Consider the following 15,790-nt stretch of genomic DNA (forward strand, 5'->3'; position numbering starts at 1 on the left):
TGACATAGATTTGAGTCAAACAGATACCCCTCAACTTCAGGAATGGGCATAACCTAACGGTTTTGTCTTATTAATCACTTTATTTGACTTGATTTACCATTGGTACACAAATTATTGAAATATCGCACCTACCTTTTCTTTAAAGCAATGAAAATTTAGATAATGAAACAATAAAATTTCAGTTATGGAATTCAATATATTACTTTACATGACAATTAGAGTGAACTTTTCAATTTTTAAAAAAGTGGATTTACCCCAGCATTGCACCTCCAATAACAGAGTAAATTGCCTTGACATAAATCAAAACACTGAAAAGGTGAAAGGGAATTTAATTTTATTGACAAAAATATTTGCAACCATGTTCTTTTCTTTCACTTCCCTTAAACAGGTCTCAAAACCCAGCAGAAATTCAATCGTAAAGAGACATAGTAACACACTGGCATTAATAAGACTGGTTATTGGAATATATACTTCATACAAGTGCATCTTAACATAAGCTTTCAAATGAAAAAGCAAAGCTGTTTTTTTGTTCCAGACTAGCCATTATATTTGCACCTCTTTTAATGTCTTTCATTTTAAGAAATCATTTTCACTGTTGATTTGACATGTCTGAATGAAATCTGCTTTCATATTATTTATAGGATTTAAGAAAACAAAGCATAAACAGACTTAAAATGTTGAGCAAGTTCAAATCTCATATCTGACTGTTCACCTGAAATGTTAACACACACTCTGCAGATACTGCCAGACCAGCTCAGCATTTCCTGATTTTATTTCAGATGTTTACATCTTCAGTTTCTCACTGTTGCAAATTGATTCAGGCAATTCCCAACACACTCCTCTACTTTTATATTGCTGGTTAATATGATTGCCATTTGTATTTTAAAGTCAACTTGTATTTTTTTTAAGCTTTGCTCAGATTCAGAAGACATATATATTCAAGAGGTCAATGGCATACAACATTTTATTTAAAATGGATACCCAATAATTTGATCAATCTTCAAAATAGCCTGAATGGTTTTCATATTTTTTTCCACCAAGTATAATAAATATCATCGACATTTGTGAAGTTTACTAGAATACAGGTATACAATTTTAAATTTCCACCACCTTAAAGTTTAATTCCAAATGTATGTTAAAGAAAAGATCAAAAAAGCTTTTAAAATCACTGTGTTGCTGCATGGATAACGATGCAGTACCTTTGAGGGGTTGGTTCTTGGTATTTACAAGAAATATGGTTTGCTACGTCTTTTATGAACTGGACCCTTCACCCCTCTCCTGTAGTAAACACATACAAGTGTTGCCCTACATTCTTATAGAACTACAGAATAGAAGCAGCAGCCTTAATGACCTCCATGCATTAATTGTAGTGCAGAATTTAAGTTTCTGCAAGGCCATAAATCTGTAACATTCAGTGCAAACCTCCTGTTATCAGCAATGCTTCTGTTGAGCAATGTTCTTTCCAGAGGTAGCAAACCAAACAGACTCACGAGCAAATCATTTTTCTGGAAAATACATTCCCTTTTTCCTACTGCTACCAAGCTTTTCATGCAAGCAGTACAACAGAAAGATTAAATTCAAAAGCAAGGTTTGCAGTGCTCCCAAATTCCAAATCAATATTAGCTAGCAATCCAGCAATTATCCCTGCTTCCCATCACCACAAGTTAGAAAATGGGCCTTTAAATAGCATCATGGTACTAATGTTTGAACAGCTAAATTACATGTTGCAAAATGATTTCAAGTCTACAAGTATTACTGACAACATCCCAAACAAGAACCATTCGTCTATAATAAAATATTTTCGCAATTATTCATAATACCAGTTCAAATCAGACCCTAACCCTGCATTATAAAAAGGCACATGGTGAGGAAATTGCTCCCACTCAACAAATTACACACAGGCACAACAGCGTAATTGGTCAATCTTCACGAAGATTATCGCTTCATACATGTTTGTTGAGACAGCCAGTCAAGACCTTCGTAAAGGCCCTCACCATTATTAGCACAGGTTGCCTGAACATGCCATATTCGTTGACGGAATTGGTGCAGACTCAGCTTATCTGTGATCTCTGCAGGAGTCATTGCATTCGGCAAATCCTGCAAGGAGAACAATTAAATTTTAATGAACACTCAGGATTGCTTTATAGAAAGAGGGTCATTTACTCTGGCTTTGAATCATCTCAAGATGATTCATTATCATACTTCTCCAGCATCTGATTTTATGTCAGCTATTTCAAAGAAAGTGAGCCCGCTCGAGGGTTTATGGGAGTCAGAATTGGGTTGTGTCATTAATTTAGTCTTCTCATCCTCACCGCTGCCAAGTCAGGAACAAAGCCAATTGGAGGACTCAAATGCTATTTCAACTGAGATTTGACTCAGAGAAGAGCTTGTAACTTCATATTCAGACGATGACACTATTTTAATCTCCATAATACCACCAAACTCAGTTTAACTGCTGAAATACTCTTCAAAAAATCCTCTAGTTTGACTATTCTAAATTCATTATCTCCCACATTCTACTTTCCATAAACCTGGTCATCCAAAATTCTGCTGCCTTGCAACAAGTCCTGCTTAGATTTAGTATAAGGTTCACTGCGCAATAGTGATCCTAACACAAAATTTCCTGTTAAGCTTGAAAGTGGCGTAATTCAAATCACATACTAGAATATTAAACGTCAAAAAAAGAACTTGAAAGTGAGAGCTAGCAAATAGTGGACAACATATAAAGAAGCAATACAGGATATTCACAAAAAACACTTTTGAAAAAAAAATCAAGCCAGACTCATCAGGGTCTACTCAGGAAGTTAGCAGACAATGTTACAAAAAATAACAGCAAGTCTGAGTACTGGGGCCTTTTAGAAGTCAGTGAGTAGTCAAAAAGGTTGATATGGGGAAAAAGAACAATGACAGTAAGCTACCAAGGAATAGAAAAACAAGTGTGTCAGAGTTTTTACAAATATAGAGAAAGGAAAAGAATAGCTAAAATAAACATTCGTTCTTCGATGCAGAGAAAGACAAAATTATAAGGAATGAAGACATGGTGGAAACTTTGAATACGGTGTGGCTGCCACAGTGGAAGACTACAAACAGGCAAGAACCTAGGGACCAAAAGGAATGAGGAAATTGATATACCAGCTGACAAAAAGTATTAAGGGATTAATAACTCATACCCCTAGGGTCTGAAGGCCTAAACCCCAGGCATCCAAACACAAACAGTGGATGTGTTATGGTTTCTCAAATTTCCTTAGGTCTGTGAATAAGCCCATCAAACTCAAAGTTTATAGGTGCAATATAGAGGTCTTAATGCATGTGGCAAAATAAATGAAGAGAACATAGTTTTACAAAAGGAAAGCTTGGACAAATTAATTTTTAAGGATATAAGTTGTGCAGCAGAATATGAACCATTACATGTAATACACCTGGATTTTCAAATGACATTTGTTAAACTGTCATGCAAGAGCCAAGGTTGGGACTAATGGATGGAGTGTAATATAGTATGGAAAGGAACATTGGTTAACGGAGTACAAAATGGATCTAAACAGGGCATTTCCAAGCAGACAGGCAGTGAATAGTAGAGCGTCACAAAGATTAATGCTGAAGCCTTAGCTATTTAATCTGTAGAAATGACAGAGACAGCAATATATTTGAGTCTGCTCATGATACAGGCCCAAGTGGAAAGGTAAGCTGTAAGGAAGTGTAAAGGTTCTTCAATTTGGAGCAAAAGTAATGAAGCAGAATATTTAAGATTTGGGAATCTTACAAGTGGTATTCAAAGGAGGCTTGGATACAAGAAATGCACAAGCTAGCATGTGATGCAGCAAACAATTGATATGTTGGCCTTTATAACAAGAAATAAATATAGCTAAAATTGTTCAAAGCTTTTCAAAATCACAAGCAGCACGGTGGCTCAGTGCTTAGCACTGCTGCCTCACAGCTGCAGGGTCCCAGGTTCGAGACCAGCCTCGGGCGACTGTCTGTGTGGAGTTTGCACATTGTCCCCGTGTCTGTGCGGGTTTCCTCCGGGTGCTCCGGTTTCCTCCCATAGTCCAAAAGATGTGCAGGTTAGGTGAATTGGCCATGCTAAATTGCCCGTAGTGTTAGGTGAAGGAGCTCATGTAGGGGAATGCATATGGACGAGTTGCTCTTCGGAGGGTTGGCGTGGACTTCCCGAACGGCCTGTTTCCACACTGTGGGGAATCCAATCTAATCACAATACTGTACAGTTCTGGACTCCACATTTCCAAAATATATTTGTACTGGAAGCAAATATTACCTAAATTAGCTTCTGGGAAGACAGGTTTTCCCTATAATTAGATGCTGAAAACATTGGATGTATTTTCCTTGGGAGGTGAGGAGAGAGTGAGGGGGAATCTCATCAAGACAAAATTCTGCAGGAGCTTGATATGAAATTTGAATCATAGGGTAAGAGTCCCCAGGATCAATATCAGGAGAAATTATTGCATCCAAAAAAGTTCTGAAGTTCTAAAACAGTCTATTCCAAAAGGTTAGTGCATTCAGAAAGCGTGTGATTTCAAATAAACAAGTTGGATTAAAACCTGATATGGAGTGACTTCCGAATTTCTTTAGTTGATGTCTCTTCCTGAGGCAAACTGCTAAACAGCTTATTTACTTAAGATGTGGTCCTTAAACAGAATCCACAGAATCAGAATTGTAATGGCATAGGAGGCAAATTGGTCCATCATGTCTGCACTGGAACTCCAAAAACCATTATAAATTAGTGTCATTATCCAGTCTTTTCCCCATACCATGCACAATATCTAAATATTATACAAGTTCATCTAATGCCCCCTTGAATGTCTCAACTGACTGCCTCCACCACACTTCCAGACAGTGGAATGTCAGATTTTTGCTACATTTGCAACTCACTTTAAATCTGTGCCCTCTCATTTTGGATCACTTTACAACTGGAACATCGTCTCCCCATCTATCCTACCTACACATTTCACGATGTTGAAAACCTATCAGATCTCCTCTTAGTCGTCTTCTCTCCAAGGATACTGTCTCCAAACTCTAACTTATCCTCATAATTGAAGTTTCTCATCCCTGGAACCATTCTCAGAAACCTCTTCTGCACTTTCTCCCAAATGTGTTCACCCCCTTCTTACACTGTAGCATCAAAACTGTACATAATACCCCGACTGAGGTCCAAGAAGTTTATTACACAAGTTCAGCATCACCTTCTTGCTCCTTTACTTTATGCTCCCATTAATAAAGCCCATGACTGCATACCTTATTAGTTACTCTCTACCTGACTTGCCACCTTCGGCGATCTATGCACATACAGAAGTAGGTCTCTCTGCTCCTTTGTCTATGACACTACTACCTACCTGCTCACTCTACTAACTTGTTGATGGAGCTTTGGAGTTCAACACTTCCAGTTTATAATGCTTCCAAATTCTTATGGCTAAACAAAGTAAAACAGGTAGTAATTGTTGCACTTCAAAACGATAAATCTAACACTCAACACATTCCTGTAGAAATGATTGACCATCAATAACCTTCAGCTCAACTGACTTCTCCCATTTACAGCTACAGCCCTATTTTATATTTTAAAATGCCTTGAGGGGTATTTATGCTGTTCATATAGTGTATATTGTCATATTAACTACATGTTCAAGTAAATTACTACATGTTTCAATCCTATAATTGAATCAGAATACAGGGCTTAGCTCATCTTTGCATGTTAAACTCATGCAAACAAACAATCAACAAACCTAGTAGGATGACTTTCCCTATGACATCTTACAGCCATCTTTTCTGAAGCTTTTCCCTTACGAACTTCTAACTAACTGACTACATTTCTTCTGCTCTGGTGTTTGAGACAGAAATTGCAGTTATGTTACAGGCCTTTTACTCGGAGTGACCTGCTTCTCTTTGAAATAAACCAGCATTCTCACTAAATTTCTTGATAGCTTTCTTTCTAGGAAAGTCGATCCCTGTCACCCTACATTATTGAAGACTTTGATGTGAGTGAATAGTCCATTTTATTTACAACTTTATTTTCTAACCACTGAAATACTCACTTCAAGCAGTTTCAAACCTCTCACTGAAATATTAATTTCCAGGCAAATCATAATATACAATTATGCTTCCATATTAACTGTATGGAAATTTAAAAACTTGAAGCTTTATATGGTTCTGTCCACTTTAGAACCCAAGTTTTCAATCACGATCTTTCAGAAGATAGAGTCAAGAAAACAGTAAAAATTGTTCACAGGAAATAATAGCCATTATGCAGCTGGTAGAAGTTTGTGGAGTCAAGGAATCATTCTAGAATTTAAAGCACAATTGGAAAGTATTATTTGAATGATTAACTGAAGTGCCACCCAGCCTTTCAGGGAGATTTAAACATTCTATACTATTCGAAGAACTACAGAAAAGCTTGTCACAGCATTTTGGCAAACTTTTATCTTTAATCAACGTTCGAGATAACTAACATTACCTGGAATCTACCCAGGCACAAATTATCTAAGTTTACTTTGACAACATAAACCACACTTCTAAAAATGTATAGTGCTTCAAGTCATTCTGAACTCAAGACTTGGAGGTGCCGGTGTTGGACTGGGGTGGACAAAGTAAAAAAAAAAAATCACAACAGGTTATAGTCCAACAGGTTTATTTGGAAACACTAGCTTTCAGAGTGCTGCTCCTTCACAACCACCTGAAGGAGTGATGCCCCAAAAGTTAGTGCTTCCAAGTAAACCTGCTGGACTAGCACCGGGTGATACACGTCGAACGTGAGTACTGCAGATGCTGGAGATTAGAGCCAAGAGTGCGGCGCTGGAAAAGCACAGCCGTTCAGGAAGCATCTGAGGAGCAGGAAAATCGATGTTTCGGGCAAAAGCCCTTCATAAGGAATGAGGCCGGGAGACTCTGGAGGGTGGAGAGGTAAATGGGATGGGGGGTGGGGGAAGGTAGCTGAGTGTGCAATAGGTGGACGGAGGTGCAAGCAATGGATCAGAGGGGAGAATGGAGTTGATAGATGGGAAGGGTCACAACGATGTTGCTGAGCTGGAAGGTTGGAACTGGGGTAAAGTGGGGTGGGGGGGAAAGAGAAGAGAGGCAATGGGGAAACTGGCGAAATCCACATTGATGCCAAGGGGTTGGAGGGTCCTGAGGCAGAAGATAAGGCACTCTTCCTCCAGGCATCGGGTGGTAAGTGGACGGTGATGAAGGTGGCCCAGGACCTGCATGTCCTCCGCAAGCACAGCGCTTCAGAGAACTCCTCTGGGACACACGCACCAATCAACCCCAGAGGCCTGTGGCCAAACATTTCAACTCCACCTCCTACTCTGCCGAGGATTTGCAGGTCCTGGGCCTCCTCCATTGCCAATCCCTTAACACCAGGAAGAACGCTTCATTTTCTGCCTCAGGACCCTCCGGCCCCATGGCAATGTGGGTTTCACCAGGTTCCTCATTTCCTCTTCCCCCGACCTTACCCCCAGTTCCAACCTTTCAGCTCAGCACCATCCTCATAACCCTTCCCACCTATCTGCTCCATCTTCCCCTATCACTTTTACTGCCACCTCCATCCACCTATTGCACTCTCAGCTACCTTCCCCCCAGCCCCACCTTCCTCCCATTTATCTCTCCACCCCCAAGCTCCCAGCCTCATCCCTGATGAAGGGCTTTTACCCAAAATGTCAATTTTCCTGCTCCTCAGATGCTGCCTGACTGGCTGCGTTTTTCTAGCACCACACTCTTGACATTATACATGTCTATCTCTCTTTCCTTTCTTAAAGGGTGACATTATAATAAAGTCTAACCCTCTGAACATTTCTAGATTTCTTTCCTCAGTCAACAAAATCTGAATCAGAAACATTGACTTATTTCTTTTTATTTGTTGTGGAAGCACAATGAAGCTAAAAATCAAGTAATTTATTTAGCTGGAGTTCTTGATTACAGTATTACAATGGGCATAGGCTGCTGGTAGAAGAGTCAAACTGAACAGCCTTAAGAGTAGGTAAAAACAAGGACTGCAGATGCTGGAAACCAGAGTCTAGATTAGTGTGGTGCTGGAAAAGCACAGAAGGTCAGGCAGCATCAGAGGAGCAGGAAAATCGATGTTTCAGGCAAAAGACCTTCATCAGGAATAGATGAAGGGCTTCCTGATGAAGGGCTTTTGCCTGAAACACCAATTTTCTTGCTCTTCAGATGCTGCCTGACCTCCTATGCTTTTCCAGCACCATTCTAATCTAGCCTTAAGAGTAGGTCCATGAAAACTCCTTATGTGCCTCAACTCACCTGCTTATTTGCAAAGATTAACAACACAGCATCTTTTAGCTCATCTTCCGAGAGCATTCGATTTAGCTCATCCCTTGCCTCATTGATACGTTCTCGATCATTGCTGTCGATAACGAATATTAAGCCTTAAAAGAGAAAGCATAGATTCCAAGAATGTGTCAACTGCATATCCAATGACAAAATAGCAAGCTGAGACTTCAGAACATATTTTAAAATTACTTCAAACAGATGCATGTTAACACATTAGATAAAAAACTTGAAAAATAAGTGAAATTGTTGTTCCACAAGAGAAGATGCTGTTCATACGTGCCCACTTTTAATTTGTAGAAAAATCCATGCAAGACATTAGTTAGGATATAAAATATGCTGCCAATTCCCTATTGTCCACTTTTTACCTGGGCATTTTAAAAAAGGCACAAGAACATAGAACAATACAGCACAGAACAGGCCCTTCGGCCCGCGATGTTGTGCCGAACATTTGTCCTAGCTTAAGCATCTATTCATGTACCTTTCCAATTGCTGCTTAAAGGTCACCAATGATTCTGACTCTGCCACTCCCAGAGTCTCTGGGTAAAGACCGACCTCTGACATCCCCCCATACCTTCCACCCTTCACCTTAAATTTATGTCCCCTTGTAACACACTGTTGTACCCAGGGAAAAAGTCTCTGATTGTCTATTCTATCTATTCCCCTGATCATCTTATAAACCTCTATCAAATCACCCCTCGTCCTTCGCTGTTCCAATGAGAAAAGGCCTAGCACTCTCAACCTATCCTCGTACGACCTATTCTCCATTCCAGGCAACAGCCTGGTAAATCTCCTCTGCACCCTCTCCAAAGCTTCCACATCTTTCCTAAAGTGAGGGGACCAGAACTGCACACAGTACTCCAAATGTGGCCTTACCAAGGTCCTGTAGAGCTGCAACATCACCTCTTGAATCTTGAATTCGATCCCTCTGCTAATGAACGCTAATACACCATAGGCCTTCTTACAAGCTCTATCCACCTGAGTGGCAACTTTCAAAGATCAATGAATGTAGACCCCAAGATCCCTCTGCTACTCCACCTGACTAAGAACCCTACCGTTAACCCTGTATTCCGCATTCTTATTTGTCCTTCCAAAATGGACAACCTCACACTTGACAGGGTTGAACTCCATCTGCCACTCCTCAGCCCAGCTCCGCATCATATCTAAGTCCCTTTGCAGCCGACAACAGCCCTCCTCACTATCCACAACTCCACCAATCTTCGTATCGTCTACAAATTTACTGACCCACTCTTCGACTCCCTCTTCCAAGTCATTAATAAAAATTACAAACAGCAGAGGACCCAGAACGGATCCCTGCGGAACTCCACTTGTAACTGGGCTCCAGGCTGAATATTTACCATCTACCACCACTCTCTGACTTCGACCGGTTAGCCAGTTCTCTATCCAACTGGCCAAATTTCCCACTATCCCATGCCTCCTGACTTTCCGCATAAGCCTACCATGGGGAACCTTATCAAATGCCTTACTAAAATCCATGTACACCACATCCACTGCTCTACCCTCATCCACATGCTTGGTCACCTTCTCAAAGAATTCAATAAGACTTGTAAGGCAAGACCTACCCCTCACAAATCCGTGCTGGCTGTCCCTAATCAAGCAGTGTCTTTCCAGATACTCAAATCCTATCCATCAGAACCCTTTCTATTACTTTTCCTACCACCCCAAAGAAAGATTAACTGGCCTGTAATTCCCGGGGTTATCCCTATTCCCTTCCAGGGGCACCACATTCGCCACTCTCCAGTCCCCTGGTACCACTCCCATTGACAGTGAAAACGAAAAGATCATTGCCAACGGCTCTGCAATTTTCTCTCTTGCTTCCCATATAAGCCTAGGATATATACCATCAGGCCCGGGGGATTTGTCTATCCAAGTTTTTCAAAATGCCCAACACATCTTCCTTCTTAATAAGTATTGCCTCTAGCTTCGACAGAACTTCTACAGTTTGCTCTTTCAAAGACATAACAAGTACAGGAATCAAATAAACTGCCTTGTCATGATTCTGATTGTATATGTATTGTGATTAAGCAAAGCACATGCAATTCTCAGTATCATTACAATTTACTGCTTGTGCAAAAATGATTAGACATGAACCTGGAATGCCAATTTTAACCAGCATTACCATGAAGGAGCAGGTAGATTCGAGTCAAACACCTGTTTTGGATTCTGCTAAGTTTTACAAAAATTAAACACAGTGCAGTGCAAAGAGGACTATGACCAAAACCTACACCACACTGTGGATGGCATGGTGGTTGAGGTTAGCACTGCTACCTCATAGTACCAGGGATCCAGGTTCAATTCCAGCTCTGGGTGACTGTGTGAAGTTCTTCCAGTGTCTGGATTGTGAGAGGAAACCCATGCAAAGATACGTAGGTTATATGGATTATCTATGGGCTGTAGGGATAGGGTAGAGGAATAGGTCTGAGAAAAATGCTGTTTGGAGGGTTGGTGTGGACTCAATGGGCCACGTTCCACACAGTAGGGCTCCAATGTTTAAAAAAAAATTAAATTTAGGCCTCAATTCCTTCTCACTTAAATAAAGGTGTATGAAAATTTTATAGCATTTTCCAGTAAAGCATTAGCCATGCAATATTGCCATCTTGCTCATTTTCAAAATTGCACCTTACACTATGCTAAAGTTAAAAAGTGGCAAAAGGTAGACACAATAGGTTTCAAGCAACCAGTGGGTTAGACAAGGACAAAATGAAGGTCTGGTGAAAAACAGGAGACAGTTTTTTTTGTGGCTCAAGGAAATGGTGATGGGGCAAGAATAGAAATAAAATATTGGAGATAGTGAGATGATGTAAAGGAAAAACTGTTGAAATTACAAATTTGGCCAGGTAGAGGAGAATGGTGGTGAATGGATACCCATAGTTGGAATTTCTGATCCTTAATGAAAAATAGTAATTTCTTTTCTACTGTGAAGCCTTGAGATAGTGAATTGATGATGTCGAGAGGTTGCTCAGTGGGATTGCATGACACCAATGGTTCTCAGAAAGTGGTTGTCTGAATATTGAAAGACAGAATTTCAACAAGCAATAAGTCAGAGCCAAAAACTGTTGCCAAGGAAGGAAATTTAGAAGTTTAGAAGAGTTTAGAAGACTGAGAGGGGATCTGATTGAAACGTATAGGATTATGAAAGGACTGGACACTCTGGCAGGAGGGAACATATTTCCATTGATGGGGGAGTGCCGAACCAGAGGACACAACTTAAAAATACGGGGTAGACCATTTAGGACAGAGATGAGGAGAAACTACTTCACCCAGAGAGTGGTGGCTGTGTGGAATGCTCTGCCCCAGAGGGCAGTGGAGGCCCAGTCTCTGGATTCTTTTAAGAAAGAATTGGATAGAGCTCTTAAAGATAGTGGAGTCAAGGGGTATGGAGATAAGGCTGGAACAGGATACTGATTAGGAATGATCAGCCATGATCATATTGAATGGCGGTGCAGGCTCGAAGGGCAGAATGGCCTACTCCTGCATCTATTGTCTATTGTCTATTGAAATGTGACTACGAAAGTGAGTTTTGATGGATATTTGATCAAATGAAAATGGAACTGGAAAGCTAAGGTGGTGATTAAGATAAAAGAGACCAACAGAAATCCAATTTGAGAAAAACTGAAATTTTCCTGAAGATAGGCAGAAAAGTGGCAATGAATAGATATTAACTGAAAACAGAAACTTGAAGATGTTAGTAATCTGAAATAAGTTTTTTGAAGAGAGTTAAGTCAAACATCTTCTGTAGGGATGAAAACATAACGTTGCAGGTCAACAACGTTTCATCATAATGTTAAAGACATAGTTGGTTTTGGCTGTTTTCACTGCTGAGCAAAGCTCGACAGAAGCTCAAGAGACAACAGCTTAACTTTAACTTAGCCTCTTGACAGTCTTGCTGATTCAGCACAGAGTTCAACAACTTCAGACCACAAACACTACTCACTCCATTTTGTTTTCATGCTGCTCTTATTTTTGCTATCAGATAGCATCAGAAACTTTCTTTTCTTGCTGTATCATGCCTTGGACATGCAAGATTGAATGACAATCATTCATCATGTCTTCCACCCAATCACAGTCCTCCTTCTGTCCTTGTCCCACCTACCTATCAGTTGCTCAGAACCTCTAACTTTTCTCAGTCTGACTAAATCACAGACCAGAAATTTTAAGTGTTTCTTTCTCAAGGTGATCCAGCAATCTGATTTTACAGATTTCCAGCATCAGTAGCACTCTGACTTTTAGGTATGTACTTGCTAATTTTAGTTAAAAGAGTTATCTATAACAGTCAACAGAATTCTTAATCTAAAAGCAATAACGTCGAGTAAATATAACTACATACATTGCAACTGAAAATTAATTGACAGGTTTTTATAGTTATCAGCTTCTGAAGGCATACTCCTATGCTCAGTGCTCTAAGTCGGATGGTCATGCCCTCCAAGATTTAAACAAACTCAAACTTCAGTGCAATGTATATAGGCTCCTTTGCAGATTAAGACATTAAACTCAAAGGACACAAGAGATTCCACCTCATTTTCTTTTGACATGGAATGTTGTACTATAGGATTGTTTGCCTAAGTGTCAAGAGTAGTAAATTACAAGAAAACAGTAACCATTAAGTGCAACTCCTGGTTGGAAAACATATTCTATAAACACATGCTGCTGCTGCTGCTCCTTTAAAAAAAGGTTATGTTGTCCCTTTTTTTTTGTAGGAGATCATAAAGACACAGGTTCCAAAATATTTGGGGTTACCTACTTGAAGAAGCTTTGAAGTTTTAAAAAACTACTTGTACAATGAGGTACGAGTGGCCAGTTCTCCCAGTTTAGCTTGGCTTGGGTTTTGGCACTCTGGCTGTTCGGAGCAAGCAGTCAATTTTGAGGCTACTGGTCAAATAAACAGCCAAATGAAAGAAGATGTTCCATGCTAAAGCTCTCTGCCATCTCTTTCTTTCTCTCTCCTTCCTCGAAGAGGGAGTGTTTCCTTTTTTGTCAAGGGGTATGTTTGGGGATTGTTGCAAGTAGTTGGAACAAAATCATTAAGTCGAGATAATCTGCTGGGTTTTTGGATGGGTTAGGTGTTCTATATTTGCTTCTCTTTTGTTGGTTTCATTTGGTAAACAGAAATAAATTCTGCTTTGTTTAAAACTAACTGGTTGGGCCAGCTGCAGCACTCCTAAAACATCCACTATACACCTGCTAGTTAGAATCCAGGCTACTTTCTTGAAATGTTTTCAAGAGGTCTGGCCTGGTCCATAACACGAAAAAGAAATGTGAAAAATATTCCCATTTCACATAAGTCTGTGGGAATTTTCAATTCATACCTTGTGTGTTCTGGAAATAGTGCTTCCAGAGTGTTCTAATTTTGTCTTGACCACCAACATCCCAAACTGTGAAGCTTATATTTTTGTATTCTACTGTTTCCACATTAAAGCCTGCAACACAATAAATGCAAAATAATTATTACAATTCATACTAAATTTAAATCAAAGTACAAAGTACATGAGGAAAGGAAAGCAACAACCATTTAATACTATGCACCCCTTTCCAATAGGAATTGTTTCAGAAACTAACTTGAAGTTGAATTAGGAGTCATGACAGATCATATTGTTATCCCTACAAAAAAAAAACCTGCAAAAGTATATTGTTTTAAAAAAAAAGTCAAATTTTAAATTTGGAGAAATAATCACGATTAGTGACATTGCAATAAGTAGCTGGCCAAAAATGGAAACCAACGGCAAGATAAATTAGCATTTGATTCAGACATAAGCAACTGACTCCAAGCAGTATCAGCATAATAACTTCTTGAAGCAGAGATTTTGTATTTTCTGAACTGAATAAATTTGTCAAAGACTCAGTTTGAAGTAATTAAATTTCAACTGCAGCTGGTCTCTAAATTTAATTTAGGTTGAACAATTTTTACTCCACAGCTCTAATGCAAGACGACAGAGTATAATGAATAGCAACCAAGGGTAGTTATCGTTTGGAGCTCAGTTACTGCTCTGCTAGGGTTAAAACAGAATATAGAAAAAAAAAAATCATCTACTCTGCAATCCCTTTAAGGGCTACTGCAGGAGTGGCATAAATTAGGCTGATAGCATGTTCCACCTAACTGCCCTCTGCTCACATTTTCAGAAGGATCCTTCCATTATTTTTCATACTGCTACTAGACAGGCTTAAAAACAGGTGGTATCCACTCAAATTAGCCAGATCATGAGTGAAGAAGTTGGTTTGACTGTACCAACGTTGGAAGCAAGAAAAAAATTCATTCAGCATGTTTAAATGACAATTGCAGAGTATGGTCCATGCCACGAGCTGGCATGTTGATTCAGGCCACCGCATAAACGGAGTTCTAAAGGTGCATAATATTGACAAATCTGTTATCCCATTTCACAAATTTAACTTCTTTAGCATCAAATAAGACTTCATTATCGTCCAGTAAATATGCCTCAACTCAAATCATTTTCATTTTTCAGAAAAATACCAGCCCTTACCAATAGTGGGAATAGTTGTTACAACTTCTCCAAGTTTGAATTTATACAGGATTGTAGTTTTGCCTGCTGCATCAAGCCCCACCATAAGAATTCGCATTTCCCTCTTCGAAAGACCAAATAAACTCAGCAATAGTCCCATGCTGTCTTCAGTTTACTGATCAGCTCTTAAAAAAAAGAAAAACAACTTAATGTCAAACAAGTGTGACTAACAATTGATTTTTTTGAAGCAGTAATGAAGAGGATTGATGAGAGCAGAGCAGTGGACATGATCTGTATGGAGTTCAGGAAGGTGCTCCGACAAGGTTCCTTATGGTAAACAGGTTAGCAAGGTCAGATCACATGGAATGTCGTCCCATTCTCCACCCCCACCCCACGATCGAAGCAAAACGTGCATAGGCAGTATAGTTTTACCTCCATCTTGATTCCGGGCCTTGGAGGGAGAGAAAATGATCACCCATGTGCACAGAGACACAAGTTCACGGTTTTCTCTGGAGTACCAGTTTCTCAATGAGTAATATATAGTTATTTTACAGGGAGGAGCATCCAGATAAGGCAACATACATATTGATTGGGTGACTGTTACAATCGAGTGTCAACACTAAATATTAAGCCATTTGCTGTTCCAATGAATGTTCTTAACCATGTCAACTGGCTACACATAATGAATACTTTTCAACTGACCTTCCATGCTGAATGCGTCCAATATTGTTAAATGGGTCTACATAATGACTGCTTTTCCACCTTGTTAACCCATTACCCTTGCCTCCAGCACCCCATTGTTTACAAAGTTCTTATCTGGGTCATGCTCAGATGAACCTGCTTCACAAAACTCAGAATAACTCTTTTCCTGCCTGCTTATACCCTATACACATTCTCAGGAGAACTAACCATTTAGATACAGAACTGGCTCAAAGATAGAGGACAGAGGCTGGTGGTGGAAGGTTGCTTTTAAGACTGGAGGCCTGTGACCAGTGGCATGCCACAAGGATCAATACAGGGTC

The 15,790-nt window shown here is 39.7% G+C and overlaps 1 protein-coding gene across 2 annotated transcripts in view; it reads right to left on the minus strand.

Moving 5' to 3' along the window:
• Nucleotides 1-317: 317 nt before the first annotated feature.
• The window catches only part of LOC140465907 (ADP-ribosylation factor 2-like), a 33,677-nt gene continuing 18,204 nt past the window's right edge, over nt 318-15,790 (minus strand). For both annotated transcript variants that reach the window (XM_072561836.1, XM_072561837.1), the window contains exons 2-5: nt 14,790-14,953; nt 13,620-13,730; nt 8,266-8,390; nt 318-2,097 (exon numbers count right to left, since the gene is read on the minus strand). In XM_072561836.1, coding sequence (XP_072417937.1) covers nt 1,936-2,097; nt 8,266-8,390; nt 13,620-13,730; nt 14,790-14,928 — 537 coding nt within the window. In that variant the 5' untranslated portion in view covers nt 14,929-14,953 and the 3' untranslated portion in view covers nt 318-1,935. The remainder of the gene's footprint in view (nt 2,098-8,265; nt 8,391-13,619; nt 13,731-14,789; nt 14,954-15,790) is intronic.

This window comes from Chiloscyllium punctatum, chromosome 42 (assembly GCF_047496795.1).
Source record: "Chiloscyllium punctatum isolate Juve2018m chromosome 42, sChiPun1.3, whole genome shotgun sequence".
Lineage (NCBI taxonomy): Eukaryota > Metazoa > Chordata > Chondrichthyes > Orectolobiformes > Hemiscylliidae > Chiloscyllium > Chiloscyllium punctatum.